Source organism: Filicampus tigris, chromosome 22, assembly GCF_054856515.1.
Source record: "Filicampus tigris isolate MCC_2025a chromosome 22, RoL_Ftig_1.0, whole genome shotgun sequence".
Taxonomy (NCBI): domain Eukaryota; kingdom Metazoa; phylum Chordata; class Actinopteri; order Syngnathiformes; family Syngnathidae; genus Filicampus; species Filicampus tigris.
In genome coordinates, this window is record NC_141238.1 from 3524749 (window position 1) to 3542364 (window position 17616).

At 42.9% G+C, this 17616-nt stretch overlaps 4 protein-coding genes across 4 annotated transcripts; all 4 read right to left on the reverse strand.

The window, feature by feature from the left end:
- Nucleotides 1-47: 47 nt before the first annotated feature.
- ube2nb (ubiquitin-conjugating enzyme E2Nb) lies at nucleotides 48-2553 on the reverse strand. The gene is made up of 4 exons (XM_086021850.1): nucleotides 2404-2553; nucleotides 1037-1283; nucleotides 822-962; nucleotides 48-469 (listed from the first exon to the last, which is right to left on the reverse strand). Exons 1-4 carry the CDS (start codon nucleotides 2431-2433, stop codon nucleotides 420-422), a joined length of 468 nt encoding a protein of 155 aa, XP_085877976.1. The 5' UTR covers nucleotides 2434-2553; the 3' UTR covers nucleotides 48-419.
- Nucleotides 2554-3122: 569 nt separating this feature from the next.
- mrpl42 (mitochondrial ribosomal protein L42) lies at nucleotides 3123-4175 on the reverse strand. Its single transcript, XM_086021849.1, has 5 exons — nucleotides 3995-4175; nucleotides 3707-3767; nucleotides 3559-3643; nucleotides 3317-3480; nucleotides 3123-3232 (listed from the first exon to the last, which is right to left on the reverse strand). Exons 1-5 carry the CDS (start codon nucleotides 4068-4070, stop codon nucleotides 3187-3189), a joined length of 432 nt encoding a protein of 143 aa, XP_085877975.1. The 5' UTR covers nucleotides 4071-4175; the 3' UTR covers nucleotides 3123-3186.
- A 402-nt stretch (nucleotides 4176-4577) lies between these two features.
- Nucleotides 4578-7768, reverse strand: pwp1 (PWP1 homolog, endonuclein). The gene is made up of 15 exons (XM_086021848.1): nucleotides 7560-7768; nucleotides 7359-7417; nucleotides 7137-7279; nucleotides 6955-7040; nucleotides 6799-6895; nucleotides 6471-6581; nucleotides 6263-6393; nucleotides 6129-6199; nucleotides 5861-5957; nucleotides 5716-5777; nucleotides 5547-5655; nucleotides 5385-5475; nucleotides 5186-5307; nucleotides 5007-5112; nucleotides 4578-4912 (listed from the first exon to the last, which is right to left on the reverse strand). The coding sequence occupies exons 1-15, from the start codon at nucleotides 7623-7625 to the stop codon at nucleotides 4818-4820; spliced, it is 1446 nt and encodes a 481-aa protein (XP_085877974.1). The 5' UTR covers nucleotides 7626-7768; the 3' UTR covers nucleotides 4578-4817.
- A 156-nt stretch (nucleotides 7769-7924) lies between these two features.
- On the reverse strand, nucleotides 7925-17572 carry ano6 (anoctamin 6). The gene is made up of 20 exons (XM_086021847.1): nucleotides 17274-17572; nucleotides 15695-15765; nucleotides 15254-15382; nucleotides 14186-14251; nucleotides 13285-13575; nucleotides 13108-13221; nucleotides 12921-13036; nucleotides 12132-12266; nucleotides 11933-12038; nucleotides 11782-11842; nucleotides 11545-11690; nucleotides 11355-11432; nucleotides 10743-10971; nucleotides 10291-10460; nucleotides 10106-10203; nucleotides 9892-10022; nucleotides 9406-9611; nucleotides 9130-9326; nucleotides 8952-9057; nucleotides 7925-8760 (listed from the first exon to the last, which is right to left on the reverse strand). The coding sequence occupies exons 1-20, from the start codon at nucleotides 17362-17364 to the stop codon at nucleotides 8563-8565; spliced, it is 2739 nt and encodes a 912-aa protein (XP_085877973.1). The 5' UTR covers nucleotides 17365-17572; the 3' UTR covers nucleotides 7925-8562.
- Between the last annotated feature and the right edge of the window lie 44 nt (nucleotides 17573-17616).

Below are 17616 nucleotides of genomic sequence, written 5' to 3' on the forward strand. Positions count from 1 at the left end.
CAAGTGCGAATGACATAAAAACAACAGATGAGTTGACAAACGATGCATGTATTAAAAGTAGGACAGCTTTAATGCATGATGATTTCGTACCAGTGTGCGCCTGGCTTTTCCATGATACTGTATATGAAGACACATTATTCATCTTAAGACTGTAAGTGAGGAGGGTGTCATTCTTTGTCCATGCATTTAAATAGAAGGGAAGGTTCGGGGTGGAAAGGAAGGGAGGGGCAAGGGGGGGGGGGGTCTAACACACATTAAACTGATCTTACGAAGGAAAAAACAAGCAAAAAAAGTCACCCCCAAAGGTTTGCAACAGTAGATTTCTTTCAAATAGATGTAGACTTATAATCTTATTTTGTCCGTCAAATTCAAACGTTGACAGTAAAGGAGTACCCGTCGTGGATCACATTCAGGTGCTGCTACTGACGGTCGTTGTTGCAGAATGCGTACAGCTTGGTCCATGTTCGGGCTGCAGGGGGAGGCAAAAATCCTCAGGGTTGAAAAATGATCACTGGAAATATTTAAGGCAGATGTTTTGCTCCCATTTTGGGGGGAGGAATCAAATAAACAAAGCTACTCGATTCATCGTTTTGGCCCTAGAGTCAAGGGTCAAACTGTGGTTTTAAATAGGGCTGAATGATTTAGAAAAATAATCTGATTGTGATCCCCCCCTTAATATTGCAATTTACTATGCGATTATTTTTTCATGGTCCTTTTCCAATGTATTTTTTTCTACCAAAGTACTTAATCTGCTATACAATAAAAGCAGATTTTTTTCTAAATTGCAGCAATTTGAAAATTACATTCGAATGAACCCTGACCTGTCTCGATGGCGGTGGTTTCACACTTCTTCCACTGCTCGGCGACGTCGTTTGCCAGTGGGTCGTCGGGATTTGGAGCGCTTAATAATGCCTGGATGGATAGCAACACTGTGCGGATTTGCAGGGCCGGAGACCACTTTTCTGGAAGACGAAGTGTAGACAACGGTTAAACACCTCCAGAAAGCAAGAAGGCAGGTGTCATAAAATAAGCTTACCTTTCAAAATGTCTAAACATATTCTCCCCAGTCTGTCGACGTTTGGGTGGTAGATTTTGGTCATGAATCGCACTTTGGGGGCCGCCATGGGGTACTCCTCCGGGAGAAATAGTTCAAGTTGAAATGTGCCGCCTTCGAAAGGAGAATCTTTGGGTCCCCCGATGTACACGTGGAAGTAGCGCGCGTTGCTTTCGTCGGGTGTCGCCGTGATGCCGGGTACGGGCTCTTGCATCAGCCGCTGCGTCTCCTGAGACAGATCAAAACACACTTTGGGGAATCAGGAAGGGCCAAATTGCTCTTGGCAGTGGTGGAAGTTGACAGCTGGAGTCAAAGCTAGCTGCTAAAGGTATTGAAAATTAATCGTCAGTGATTCTCAAAGTGTGGTATAAATGCTAATATATCCGAATGAAGCTTGTAGCAATGCATTCAGCCTGTTTAAGCGTTTTTTCCTCCCAATTTCAGTCCAGTACATTTATTTTCCATTACAGTGCAATGTTTTAGGCCTGATTTGTTTTTGTATTTTATTGTTTATGATTATGGTGATACTTGGGGGGGTTAAGTATTTATTTAGGTGGCACTTTTAGAGAGTGTGAGAACCAATGGTGTATTTGTAATAACATGAGGATGCATTTATACATGTGGTTTCGGTCCGAATTGCCCTCTAATTGCATGCAAATCATGACTTATTTGCTCTTTTGTGCATAATCTTGTTTCTCTCTCAAAATGTTGATATAAAACCTTAACACATCAATTCGAGATGACGATTTTGAGGTTTTCAATGTGATAAATGGTGACGCCGAAATAGGAGCACTCACATAACAAGGAAGTGATTATTAAATGGCGTTTGTCAGTTAGCTTTGTTATGCTAATCGCCGTGAAATCTTGCTAAACTTGATTTTAAAAAAATGCTGCGGTGGTGGAGCAGGCTGGTGGGCCTGAGCCAGACCCCCTCAATAAACTATCCTGAGTGGGTCATGACATTCAACGTGGAATTAAACAGTGAATTTCAACAGCCCTAATGTGAAGGCAGCACCATAGCCACACAGTTGCTAGCCTGGCAAAACCCATTCATAGGTCCACTCGAAACGTGTCACTAAACCCGTGTGTTCACACTACATGACCACGAGTTTACACTGCTATTATAACATTACATCTATAATCCACCGTTGATGAGTGGACGCGAGGGAGCCGAAGGGACAAACAAACTGAAGCGAGACAAGTAGTTAGCCGCGACGCTAACGGTGCTAACGTCAGGCTCCGCGTCCCAAGGGTAGCAAAAATGCCCATTCGCGTTCAAAATAACACCACGGTGCCGTCACGCGAGTGCGTTTACCAGCCACGTTCAACGGCGTATTGCTGAAGTGTACCTTGACAATCCTGCGAGGCAAACCGGCCATTTTGTGTTGGCTTTTTTTGTTTGTTTTTTTTGATATTTTTAGATGTATAAATCGCCTTCTCTCCAGGCTGGATGGACTGAGCTGCTGGGGCGGGGCCCACCACGCCCGCTTCCGGTTTTATGTGACGTCACGTGGAAAAATGCGGCCGGTCAGGACGGTCTGCTTTTTGATTTTTTTTCCTGTTGTGTATTTTTTGTTCTGCTCTGCTTTTATTTTTACTTCTTCCTCAAAACAAGTATGTATGAAAATAAATTATTATAAATCTATGAGCTATCTCTCGAGACAAACAATATTGTTGAATTGTGAAAGTATCAAAATATGTTAAAATAATACAATTAGTCCAAAATGGGAGTTATACTTATGTTGATATGTAGGTTGGATTATTTTTTCATCGAAAATTTAGCTTTAGCTGAACTTTGTTTTTGCAACATTAATTCTGAAAGTAAAACGAAGGTTTTTCTAACTAATCTGTTCAAGGAGTGCCTATTTATGTTGAGCAAAAATCGGTTTGTGTATTTAATAAAAATGCACGGTAAAATTGATCTATTATCAAATCATCCCTCACAACTGCTCTTGATTTTTCTACATAAAAGGGCCCACAGTGATGACTGTAATGTGTTTTAAATAGCTAAAAACCAATTTTGCAGATCAAGACAAACTAGGAACAAAAGGGTACACTCAAGGCAAAATCATGTGCACATACCTGGCAGTTTATTACACAAAGACATGGTGATAAAACATACATATACACAACTATCTGTCCTTTGGAGTATTCTTCTTTATGCGTCTCATGTGGTACCTGTAAATCGCGTGATGAAGTCGACAATAAGCACATTTCAAAAGATTTCATCTTCCATATACTGTGCATTGTGTGTTGACTCACTGTCCAACTGGATACCAGCGGTGCTTGGTGGTGAAAAACATCTTGCTCAGCTCCTCTATGGTGGGACCCGGTTTGTCCCTCAGCACCTCCTTGCTGAGGTGGTCTTTCAGCACCTGCTCGTGGGTCTCAGGCGGGTTGCACAGCGGGTCGGGCCTCTCGATCGGCTGCAACGGAGCAAAGAGAAGGTATAACATAATGCAATGAGTGTATTGTGAGTCATGTCTACTGTGCTACATTCCTACCTGAGTGAGCTCATAGGGAATGTCCACAGTTGGATGGTAGCAAACAACAGTCTTCCCGTCTGACGTCAAACCGATCTCCACGTCACTAATGAACACAAGAGAAGCAATCAATTAAAGTATATGACAGTAAACAATACAATACACAAACCTGCAGTCATCAATGGAAGGACCGCGGATATTGGACGCATCGCGAACTTGAACCAAGGAAGCTGGGGAAAAAAAGTGAGATTATTACATGTAGTTACATGTAGTTGGTCAAAATTGTTGTAAAACGTCAATTTGAACATTTTCAGCTGGTCAGCATTTCAAGAGTTTACGCCAACGTCAAGGTTATATACCGTTAGCGTTAGCTTCACTCGCAATCGTTGAAGGCCAACGGCGTGAATACAAACACATGACTATTCCATTTAATATAAAAACAGAAAATAGTAATTACCATGAACATGCGCTAATCGACAGTAGCCAACTCTCGTTATTAGACTGTTTATTTTGCTCAGGTGACCCGATGCCATGCTGCAATTTCTCCGTTGTACGTCACTATTTTTTGTCCGGGTGAGCTCACCTCGCGGAGATTTTATTTGTTCCGCATCACATAAGCGCCAAAAAACGACAGCTTTTAAAGTTTTCATTAATAAATTATTACATACGTAGTGAAGCAAAACATTATTGAATGGAAATGTAGCATTACATTGCGATGGAAAACTGTATCCAATATAGCGGAACGAATGTTGAAGCTACGTGAGCCCACCCGGACACACAAATAGAGATGTACACCAGAAAAAAATGCATAAATTGTAATCCGTTTGTAAATGAAACAAAATAATGTTTCATTTATTACTATTTTCTTATTTCACACAGTAATTACAAGTTATATTTTTGTGGATGTGTCCAATTACCATATTTCATTATGACTTTTGTTGTCACTTTTTCCCATTCTATGGCACTACTACTGCAACAAGTGTGGTGATAATTGCAATAATAAAATCAGAAAGCACATTCAAAAACAACAAAATACGAAGTTAGAATATTCAAAAACTGTATTTATACACTGGATATACAGAATTTAGTTTAACACTTATATGCATGCCATATTAGTTTGGCATTTCTGGAAATGTACAAAAAATTAGCAGGCTTCACCCACCAAATGGCAATCCTAACGATATGAACACACATATTCAAGACACGTCTTTGAGGGAGACTGAGAACAACTTTGTTGTGAAAGAAAACTATAACGATATGAGCATGTAGTTGTTGTCCCACTACGAGGTATCCATCACTGCTGCGGCTGCAGCGCTGGATGTTTCAGATCCCACGTTCACCACCAAGCGCTCCCGACTGCCGAACACTGCAGCCACTAGAGGTAAATATCATAAACAGTTACGAGAGGATTACGACAGGGGGTTCGTTAATTCTTGACGGAGACTGAATATGAGAGATTTAGGTCCTACCCGCCGCAACATCACTGATATCCCAAACCCGCAAGCCGTCTCTCTGTCCCCCGAAAGCGTAGGTGAAGGGCCGATCCGGACAACATGCCGCACAGAAGACCACGCCCTGCGTGCAGGAACATCAAGCGTCACACTTCTTCTCCACTTGCCTTGGTTTGATCACTGCGCAAAAGTCCTACCATTTTCATGTCCCTCGAATGCACCAGATTAGGTTTGTCGCCCAAAATGTCCCAGATCTTGACATGCTTGTCTGCCGACGATGTGACCAAGCAGCCTTTAATCTGGCTGCTGAGGTCCAAACCTAAAAAAAACACGGAATGTAGAGTTGCGGAAGTGATCACAAAATACGTCACACTCAAGTAGATATTCCATGCATACCTGACACTTCTTCATCGTGTGCCTTGAGCGTGAAAACGGGTTTATCGGCACGTGCGTCCAGACAGTACACAAAGCCGTCCTCTGTGCTAGCCTGAAACACAACCATCGATCACCCACAGCTGCTCCTAATATTTGGACCGGAAATACCTCAGTGGCTCCTACCAGGAAGTTACACGGTGAAAAGTGGTTCCACACCACGCGCTCCACTTGACCGCTGAATCGCCACGCGCGGCAGCCGTCCGGGCTGCGGCAGTCGTACAGGAGGGCCGTCCTGCAAAGGAAGCGCAGGTTCCAAACAGGCGCTCTTCAACAAATCGAACATCTCACATACTTGTCGTATGATCCTGACAGGAGAGTCTGCGCCTCGAACGGGTGGAAAGTTAACGTCTGAACCTGGAATAGAACAACAACAGCGGCAGTTCAGTCTGCGAGATTGATAAAAAAAAATTTTTTAAAAACATGAATCCACATCGTACTTTATCAGTGTGTCTGCACAGGGTGGTGGCAGGTTTGCCTTGTGTCAGATCCCACAAAACAACCGTGTCATCTGCTGAGCCGCTGGCCAAGACATTCCTGAGAATTACAACGGGACGTGACATACGGCAAAAAAAAATACAAAATACATGTTTCCAATACAACACAACTCTATTTTTATAGAACATTTCATAATAACAGCAGTAGAAAACTGCACATTCATATCCATATTTTAGAGAAAATAAATGTCAATATATTGTACTGACTGACCTGACCAGTTTGTTCCAGGACAAATCCAACACTGCATCGGTGTGTCCCTCCACAGGCTCCGCTGATGCACCCTAAAAACCACCAAAACAGGAATGCCACTCAAGTTAAACACTTTATGTATTAAAAAAAAGTACCTTCTTGCTCTTTGTCTTCTTCTTGGCCGCCTTTTTGCTGCCCAGCGTGAAGACGGGCTCCAAGCAGTCCACCACATCCAGGTCCCACACATCGATCTGCGGCGTCATGTTGCCCACGGCGGCGTAGTTGGCTGGACACAGTGGGGAAAAATTAAACATCTCCGCCAACTCTATGATCCCAAATGTGACAACTGAGGTTTTATCTTACATCGAGTTTCCTCAGGGTTAGGGTCGAAGTTGAGCCACTCGATGCTTAGCGGGTATGCCGGCAGCAGAATGTCATGGTGCACGTACAGAGAGTCCTCCTCGGCATTGTGCACTGGAAGTGATTAGGGTTTCATTTATTAATCGGATAAAAATGGATTTTGCATTATTAAACAATATTATGAGCACACGCGATGCAGGTATATAAGAAAAATTGCAATTCGATTATTTAAAAAAATATTTCTGCCCTTATAGGCCGCGCTTAAATGAAAGTGTTCTGGACGCATTCTCAGATTTGATGATTTCTGCTTGGCTTCACATCTGATGTTTACCGTAGACTTCCAGGTTGCAGCAGTCCTTGTCAGCCTTGCCACACAGGATGAGGTTGTCGGTGGGCTTGATTTGGAAGTCATCTCGCTCGTATTGATCCTAAAAATGACGATATGTTACATTCCGAATGGTTCATGTTCATCGAGCGTTCAACTCACAGTATCTTTGAGCGTGATGTAAGGGTCTTCGTCATTACAGCTGAACACGGTGAGACCTGCCAGACTGTCACCAAGATTGGCCGTCGCTATATAGTTTAGAAAAAAAAAAAGCACCTTGTATGTATTTTCTCACAAATGTCCTTGCTTAAGAAATTATAGAAAATGTTTGTCAAAACCCTGACCTATATCTTCCTCATCATATTTATCCAAGCCATATTCCGCAAGTTCATCCTCTTCTTCGTTTTGCACTCCGGCAACATCACCAGTATCATCGTCTGCTACAATGCCGCCATCCTCCTCTTCCTCTTCATCTGCTGCTTGTTCCCTGATTGAAAAAAAAAAAACCAGCACACGCTACAGAAATATAAGCCCATTCTGGTTAAAAAGACCGCACGTAAACGCACCCCAGCTCCTCTTTTGCCTCACTGATGATGCGTTGCAGCTCCTCTTGGCTCAGCTCAACCTGTAAAAGAATAGTCAACTTCATAAATGTAATAATTTAGGATTTAGAATTGTGTTCATCGAACAGATGGAAACGGTCTTGTTGACATTAGCGCCTGGGAGGCTAACGCTAGCAAGCTAATCCTTCCGATTACTTTACTTACTTTGTCCGGCGTTTCCTTGGCAGCACCTCGCTTCACCCACCCGACACAAGTTATCTGAGAACTCATGGTGTATGAAAAACACTTGTAAAATCGTGGCTGTACTGCCGGATAGAAATAAAAAGTTGTTAACCGAATCGCACACGGAACAAAATCTGCCAACAACCCATGTGGTTTGCGCGCACGTTGATGGCGTCACGCACCCGCAAAGACACGCCCGCCTGTGTCAAATGTGTAAAGTACACTGCATTATATTTAATGGTATATTTTCTGTTGTGTAAAATCTAAATTTAAGATGTCATATACATTTAGTTTCAACAAAAGAACAATAATGTGCAAGAAAACAAAAAATGAACACTTAGCACACATTTTCTTCATAAAACAATTTAATAGCTCTGTATAAAAGACAAATAAGCATACACAGATGCAAGAGGCCCTTTATAGTGGTGATAGTACCATCAAAAAGCGTGGCGATAATACAGCAGCGGTATTGCATTCTTTGACACAGGTTCCAACACGCAGTCAAAATAATGTGCAGTGCAGTGGTCACATAATCGGAACCCTGTCCATAAAAAAAAGTGCAGCGGAATGAATGGAGTTTTACGAAATCCATCAATACTGAACCTTAATCAAACTTTGGCAAAGTGACTGACAGACTTTCTGTAACTGTTCAGTATTTTGACAGATTTCACACAAAGACTTGCTGCTAAAACAATGACCATTTCTCATCGCAGATACATTGGTCTGATTCTATGATTATAAAGTAAAAACAAAGTGTAATCTCAATGGCTTTCAATAATACTGAAATATGTCAGAATTTAAGAAGAGCTTATCACCTGACCTTTTTGTAACAATAGCAACTTTACATTTTCTCTTTGTATTTCGCCACATTAACAGTGTTTCTCCTCATTGTCCAACTTGCTTGCTTAAACCGTCACTTCTGTTCACTTTCAGTCTTTGGCAAGCACCTTTCTTTTTCTTAGAAACCCAAATCCAACGCGATTCCCTACTTGGCCGTCTTGCCGTCCGAGTTCTTGTGCGTGACGTCGTGGGCCGGCTTCAGGCGCTTGGTGACCAGCTGGAGGTTGGTCTCGTGCAGGATCACCTGCGTCAGGTACTTCTCACGCTTCATTTGTTCTTTGACGGCGTACGGCACGTCGGGGATGACGTAGGACAGGATGAACTTGGTCAGATAAACGATGTGCTGGCAAAAGACAAAGATGTTTGGCGCAAGCGCAAAATTTGATCTACACATTCCAAATGTGCTATGCGTCTGGAATGAACAAACGTTTCAAGACATCATTTTCTTGATGAAAAAAAACATTTGATTTTCGATTAATCGTCACATCCCTAGTACCTCGAAAGCATTTTTTTTGTTTTTTGGGTCTTCCTTACCTCGACAACTATAATAAAAGCCATTTTGGCAGCGATCACATGCCAGTAGTAGATGTTGTACTCGTACTCCTTGGGGTGCCCGGGGGGGTAGCGGAAATCGCGATACCTGGGGGGGAAACGATTTTTCCGGGAATGTGAGCTCAGATTAGATTGACCATAAATACATTTTTGCTTGTACCTGCAGGTGGTGATGTTGTACGGCGTGCTCAGCGGCCTGCTGTAGTTGGAGAAATCGCTGATGTTGAAGATGGACAAGGAGCTTTCGATGTAGCCCTGCATGGTTTGAGAGTCACGCTCGCCATACGGGTGCACGGAGAAAGACCAGTAGTAGACCAGCCGCGGGATCATGTCGGAGGTGAAGGCGATGATCATAGCCTGGGCTCAGCACCGAGGAATCCACCATTGGTGACGGGGTGCGGGTGAGGTGCCTTCAACCGGCGGGACGGCAACTCACGTTGGTGGCGACGGCCAGGATGGCCACGCCTTGCAGGATGGGCTGCCAGGCGCCGATGTCCTGGGCCTTCTCGGGAACGATGCGGCGGAACTGTGTGGTGATTTTCCAGGCGTCCACGCGGATTTCAAACAGGTTGTTGACCAGCGCCAAGACCGGAGCCAGGGGGAAGGAGGCCACAAAGAGGGTGACGAAGCCAAACTGGATGACTACGTGAGTGGAAAAAAAAAATACACCCATATATTCATATCAACGGTATATTATAGTACACACTGTATTATTTACATTATTAACAATGCTACACATTTAATATCATCCAGCCATTATTTTTATTTAGCTGTTGTAGTACCTTCCAGGTGGAGTACTTGCTGAATATGAAAGAAATCGAAACCATGGTAATGGCCTAAAAACCATTTAGTGGGCGTGTCCCTATTTTTGTCTCAGTGGCGCTTGCCCGTTTGTGCGTTTGAACGCTTCACTCCTTCTTACCCATTTCCAGGTACTCATAAAAGAGTCCCAATTTGGACATTGGCTGAAGCTGGTAGTCCTGCTCCCAGCGAGGGAGCACCTTCTGCGTTGACGCACGCGTGCAGTAGCGGAAGATCACATTTTTCACCCACCTGCGAGACGGCCGGGCGAGGTCATAGTTCAGCTGAGCCCTTGTTCCCATACCGGCTCTTACTGTGTATTTCTGCTTTCTTACGGTAATAGGACCTCTTGGATGTTGTTCCAGATGGCTTTACCGCCCATGATGATTGACAGCTGAGTGGTCAGCTCAATCAGACAACCACCAGGATCGCACTGATGACAAAAAAGAAAGAAGCACGACAGAAATGTTCATTTTCAAAGAGTATATACTCGCAACAAGAGGACGAAAAAAAATCGTACCTCCTCGTTGCGGTATTTCCCCAAGAGGTAGACGGGCCGCCCGGGATGGCCGACGGCTTTCCCTTTGGCGAAGGCGATGTAGAAACAAGACGAGTAGTAGTTGACAAACTGGAAGAGGAACATCTTGAGCGTCAGGCTGTTCTCATAGTCTGTCTTGGTCCTTGGCAGTTCTGTTCGGTGAGAGAGTGTATCTCAAATCATCTTGACCCGTTGAAATGAACGGAAATGCCACAGCACTCTATAGTATTGTACTTTCCTCAAAACGTAGAGTCATAACATAATTAAACAGTATGTTAAGAATGAAACAGTTTGTCCATCATGAACAATTCATTGAGGCTGTTCAGTTGATCTTCACAGAGGACAAAGAACATATGCCTGATTGTTATATCATCAGTCTACATGTATTCTAGTGTTCCAATATTGTATGAATATGTTTCATTTCAGCTACCCACCAAAGTCGGTGATCCAGATGGCGACCCGCTCGTACAGCATGTTGAGAATCATGATGACCACGAAGCTGATGAGCGAGGCCGTGACCGCCGTGGCCATCTGCGGCGTCACATACTCCTTGAGAGGCTCCAGCTCCTTCAGGTCCTGCGCTCGCAGCCTGGCCGAGAAGGCAAAGAAGGCGGCCAGGCGGTACACGATGATGGCAACGATGGAGGCCAGGATGAGCAGGATCTGTGAACGCAAATGTCAAAACGTCATCCTGATGGATTTTGACTTGAAGGAACATTACTGTAAGAACTAGAAGAGCGAATGAAGAAATGGAATAATGTACAATGATCCGGAAAATGAGCTGAGCATGTTGAAGTTGGAACGGTTTGAATCGGTCAAAAATTGTGGAAATTAGTAGAGGAGAAAAACAAAACAAAACAACAAATCTTCATTTTTGGCTTTTCATTTGAAATTTTGAACAGTTTAAAGTTTGAGCAGTTCGAGTTGAGTTGAAAAAAGTGCAAGGAATAATACACATATATATATACATATACATAAATTATATAGAGTATACATATTTATATAGAGTATACACATTTATATTTAATAACACACAATTATATTACCCAGAATAAAACGGTCCCCATTCCAATTGACACCCGAACGCATCGTCCACAGGCTGTGTATGGCACTTTTTCCTTCACCTAAATCACAAACACACACACACACACACACACACACACACACACATACAACTACTGTAACTTTTTGGACACATCGCCACCAAACTGAGATGAGGCTAAGCGTGCAACTCACCCCCGTGACTGGGTTTTTCCTCTCATAAATACACTTGGCCTCGTATTCAGGCCGAGGCGGCTCCTCCTGCTCCAGGAACTCCACGGTGTCCCACTGGTATTCCAGCTCGGCCTGGTAGCGCTTCCAAAATTCCAGGAACAGCGTCACTGCAGCGAGGAGATGAAGACACGCACATCAGCTGATTGGGGGCACATCTGAGTCATGTTGAAAAAAAACACTCGAGCTTGAGTGACTTACCCCAGATTGCCATGAAAACTGCAAAGACCAGCGTGCCAAAATTGTCAAATATGCACAGTTTCTACAAAACAGAATCAAGTTTAAGCCTGATCACTTTTCATATTTTTTAAAACCTGATTTATCATAACATGGCACACCACTGTGTACTGACCTTTGAAGCTTCACAGGTACTATTTAAGCGCCAGTATTTGCACTCCTGGTCGCACTGCGGGCACATCACTATTTTGCCTCCAATCTCCGGGTCGCATACCTCTTTGCTGCAAACGCAAAAAAGCGGCAGATGTCTCATCTGTCAAGTGCGACGGTTTGTTGAGAGCGAGCTGTAGACCATAAAGATGTACGACGAGTACCTCCAAGTGCTGGTTTCTTGTGTTTTGTATCCGTATATGAAACAACTGAGACCCACAACAGCAGCAAGAGCCAGCATGATGGTATAGAAGCCCAACCAGGCAAAGTAAATACCAATTTTCTCACCGTAGTACTTCCTGTGGGAAAAAGTAAAAAATAGAGCAGTGTTTCCCATCAGAGTTGCAAATTTTGGCGTTGTAAAAATGTCATGGCACAAGAAGTTGAGCTGAACAGAAAGCTATTATTCAGTTGTATGTATATATTATGAAATAATAAAATGCCAGTGAGAGATGCAGATATGACTTTGAAAGGCGGGGTCTGGCCTGGTGAGTGACGTGGGAGCCATGGTTACGTTAGTTAACAAAAAACAAACAAAATAACTGAAATCAAAATGAGAGCGCTTTAAAAAAAACAGTAACCACATTTTACCTTTGTGAAATACAGGATAAATACCGTAATTACAGCAAAAGGTTTCTGAAAATGCTTCTAAACTTTTCTGACATGCTTCTACTTCCCCATTTCTCAATCAATGTTCACCATATTTCAAAAATTCCTGGCTTCCTGGCTATTATTCTTCTCATTTCAAAGTTTCACTGTTTTCCCCCAAATTCTAACTTTCCACACCGAAATGCCCTGTATAATAAAAAAAAACCTAAAACTAATACTAAAATGAAAATAAATAAAAACGGTTCTAAAAATGAATTAAAACTCATTGAATTTGAAAAAAATAAAATAAAGTAAAATAAAATAAAAAGTAACAGTCATGAAAAATCCCAAATGGAGCTGGTCACCTGATAAGGTTGAGAGGTTGCATCTTGTAGAAGCTTTTTGGGTGAGCCCATTCTCTGTAGAGGCGGTACCTCTCGTTGGGGCAGCCTTCTTCTTTCGACTTCACATTAAACCTACACTGGATCAACACACGACACGGGATGAACCTGCACAGAATGTCCTGCGAGCAAAGCGACCGTCCACACTTACGTCATGGAGAGGATAGGCAGCTTTGTAAACGCCGCCGTCTAATAATTTCCGGATGCCAAACTTCTTCAAGCTGCCTCGTATCTCGTAGGGGGCTCGACTCAAGATGTAATAAGCCTGCGAGGGAGCGCCGCCGTTCGTTAGGACGCCGTTGACGGCCATTTTGAGGCGCGAGCTCACCATCCGGCTCCGCATGGACGACGTGAAGAAAACGTCCCTGTCCTTGACGTAGAAGTACTCCAGGCGGTCTTTCTCGAAGGGGGCGGTGAAGAACTCGGCCTCCTTGCTGATGAGGCTCTCGTCCGGGTAGAAGGGCTTGGTGACCACCGACAGCCAGTGCCACCACGGCGAGCGCTGCGACGACAGGTCGTTGGGCTGGATGGGCAGCTTGATGTGCAGCACCTCGGCGTACGTGCACAGCGTGTCCCACGGCATGTGCACTTTGACGAACACCAGGTTGTCGTCCGCCACCTGCAGCGCAAACAGCTTGATTGAAATTCACTTATTTATCTCATCCAATAGTCGCTTGATCAGTTCTTCGTGAATAATAAAACAAAATAAATGGCTACAATAATACGGATCGTCGCCAATGGTCAAAGTCATATTTAGACAAAAGCCATGTTTTGGCCTTATACATTTTGTGATTGGCCACCCCTGCTAAAATCGACTTATCCTTAATTAAACGGATCATTCAATTGCACCCCTGAATTGAAATTATAAGTAAATATATAATAAAGTTTTAGTGTTTTCTGAAAAAAAACACAACTGAAAAAAATGGCAGAGGCCATTTTATTTTATTACCTATGCAATTTGATTTGATCAAATAATCGGCAAATGAATTATAAGTACATGATTCAAAAATGTAAATAAATTAAAAAAAAAAAAAAAAAGACTTGTTGCATAAACCTAGCCAGTTTCTGAAAACAGCCTAATTTACATTCATTGATCTCATTTAAAAATGTTGATTAATTGACTGGAAACATTCAAATGTTGCAATTTCTTTCTTTTTTTCCATTTCATTAACGGAGCCTGGCCCTTGATCCCAAGTCTGCCCCCTCCTCAGCAAATAGAAGCAACTTACAGATCGTGTGGCCTCCAACTCCATTCCCATTTTCATCAGGCTGGCCTCAAAGTATTCGCGCCGCCTCTGCACAAGAAGAAGGAAGACGCCTTATTGCCATGCAGCAACAAATACCAAGCACCAGCAGTGTTTGTTTTGGCTGAGCTGATCTGAAGCAGAGGCGCATTTGAAACATTCTACAATATTTTGCGTGCACCACCCTGTTCTGAAACACAGCAAAAGAACACCTGAGCGCAATGCTGTTCATTTATCTCCTGCCAGAGATTTAAGGTAGCATTCAAGACAAGAGCAACTTGATAATAAATATGAACGGCTGTGACACATTGAAGCTGATGCAAACTAAAACTCCCTGTGCAAATAGTAGTCCAGAGTCAATAGTGATAAAACACAGGTCTCAAATGCGCACTCTTGGGATTTTTTTTCCAGTGAAAAGAATGCCACATGAAAAGACATTTGGTTTGCTAGAATATGCTCAAACACAAATTTGAGAAGCTTTGTGAAATCGGTTTTGAATTCCAATTGGTCCAATGTATAGTTGCCTACTTACAGGTAAAAATTAAATACAACTGAACTGTACTCAACGGCATGAAAAGTAAAAAAATGTACTGTACGATGTAACGATTCATTTAAAATCAATTTCAAATCGATTTCAATTGCTAGAAATATGCATCGATGTGAAAAAATAAAAGAGTCGATATTGAAATTTTGACCGCAAAAGGATTTGTAATGATAACAGTCAAATATATTGTACATTTATTTATATTAATGTTGACTTCTGGCACAGATGTTAAAATAAAAGCATCCTTTGGTTTTGAAATGAGTCATTCATTTTGTTAAAAAAAAGATAAAAAAAAAAAAAATCTCATCGAAATCGGGAACTGAAAATCAAATCGAATCGCTTGAGTGAATCGTTAATCATCCCTAATTGTACTGGATTAAAAACGGTAAACTGTTGCTGCTAGTTTTAAATGTTATAAATTGGATTTGCAATTGCAACTCAGTGATCCGTGGCACCGCACTCGGAGAATCAATGTCATAGTTCAACTGAGGAGAGTTCAGCAAAAGTACCTTTCGCCGTGCGAACGTGTGCCTCTTGTCAAACTCCTTCTTGTCCTCGTCCTCGTAGACCAGGATGAAGTCGATGCGGCGGACGCCGTCGTTGAAAAAGAGCGAATCGGGCTTGTCGTTGAAGTCGGCCTGCGGGCAAAAGTGCGGCTCGTCAGCTAAATCGGCGGCATGGAACTCGTACTCGTCTTCATCCATGACGGCGAGAAAAGGACGGCTGGCCCGTGTGCCGCGCGACACCGCTGAAGGTTTTAAATGTCGTCGTGCTTTATGCAAGCCATGTGGGATGAGCAAACATTACGCCAGGCTCCACTCAAACATTACAAAGCATGTGTAGCTTCTTTCAAGAATGTGGTTATTATAATGGGCTTAGTGGTGTAAACTTATACACGCTAATTTTTTTTAGGCTATTCAACTTGGAATTTTGTGACCGGCAGAACTCACCAGTTGCACTTTGACTACGGTCGAGCCGTCATTAATTCCGTGATATGTTGGCAGAAACTCCTCAGGGTAAACTGTAGAAGGAAACCAGAGGTTAAAAAGACTGGACGTCAATTTTAAATCCCTTATACTTTTCGCCGTACGGCTGTCAAGTGTGCATGATAATCAGGCACAAAACAACGATGCAACATATGCATTCTTTGAGTGTTATTTGTTTTCGCACGTTCAGACATGCAGCAAGGCCTGTTTGATGTCCTCCTCCTTGTGAGTGCGACTTCCTGTCTGTGTTTCAGCAGGGAGGGTCACACATTTCTATTTTCCGTGTGTGGTTCCAATTCAAGACCGTAATCAAGTCACCATCTTTTCAGTCTTAATAATGCTACCAAAGTGTAGGTGTGAATAATTGATGAGCCATTAAGTGCACTAACTGATGTCTGCGAGGTTTGGGAGTGGGATCAATAATACAGTATCTTCTCTTCTCCCCACCCCCTAAGTTGCCACGAGAGAAGCGAAGCATCCTTTACATTTTAGGATCATTGAAGACGCTCAATCAGAGTTATCCAAACTATGCCCCGAGGGTCGTCTGCGGCCCGACAATTTTTCAGACTAAAAATAAAATTTGTCACTAATAAGTTGGTTTATACGTTGTAAAGGCAAAGAAACTATTTACGACTAAAAAAAATAGCATTAATGTGGTGAATAAAGATAATTGAATTTTTTGAAGCAAAAATTGTTTCTTTCACTTCTTGCTTTGTGTCAAGGTCTGATTTATGAGCATCATTAATGTTCATAAATCAGTCATTCTTTTAAAAACGGTCAGATTGTTCCTGTTTTGGTCCTGAATGTGAACATCTTGAAAATCCTAAACTATTTGTCTTGTGCAGTGTTTTGCAGCAGTTTTTCAAAAGACCTAGAAAATATAGACAATAAATAATTGCTTGCTTTATTGAGGTTCAGTCATGTCAAAACATGTCAAGGTGGCACTTGCATCCTTCCGTTTTTCTGTATGCGGACCCCAAATGAAAAGGTTTGGACAACTTTGCCCTAAATAGTCCAGATAGTTGAGAATGTTTGTCTGTAAGACAAGAGTTGTCCAAATAGGTGGACAGCATTGATAGAGCTGCCACAAACCGTGCAGCCAGTCAGCTGCGCAAACACTTTCCTCTTTAAAGACAGGTTGGACTTCATTCTGTCCCACTCGAAGATGCAGCGCGGTTCCACTCAAGGAATGGAAGCAACAACAAACCCAACTGTTGCTAGGCACAACCACAACATCCAAGAAAATGTCAGAGGGCCCATGTGACATCCCTGAGGGACATGAAAGGACCGTTTTGGTTTTGTTTTTTAAGTATTCGGGCACGGACACACGCCCCCGCTGTTTGTTTGTGTTGCCAGCAACAACAACCACTGTAAATGGCAATGCACAATGATTTCAACACACTTTTGTGAAGAAGTGACTCATTGGGTATGAACGTGACTTCCCCTGCCATCTGTGTGTATGCGCCGCCAATTTTCTGATTAAGTTCCCAAACCAAAGATACAACAAAAGTTTTAAAAAAAACAGCTCGTGGGTTTTTCTCACCGACGTCTTCTTCTATCATTTCCAAGCGGGCATCTCCCTCCAGTTCCTCGGCGTCAGAAACAGACTCCATCTCCAGGATGTCGTTCTCCATTTTCGACTCTCTAGCGAAAGTTTTCGCTTATGCCCCCCCCCTCCACCCGTAGTTTCTTTGGATATCACCGCAGATTAACGGCGCCGTCTCGAGTACATTCTTATGTTAATTCCGCAACAGTGACCAGCCGTTTCGTGCACTTTGGATCAAGTTGATACTTGATAGAAGCCGTACGAAACGGGTGGGGTCGAAGGAGGAGGAGGAGGCGCTACGTTTCATTTTCCACCGGAAATCCAGATTTGGTTAAATATG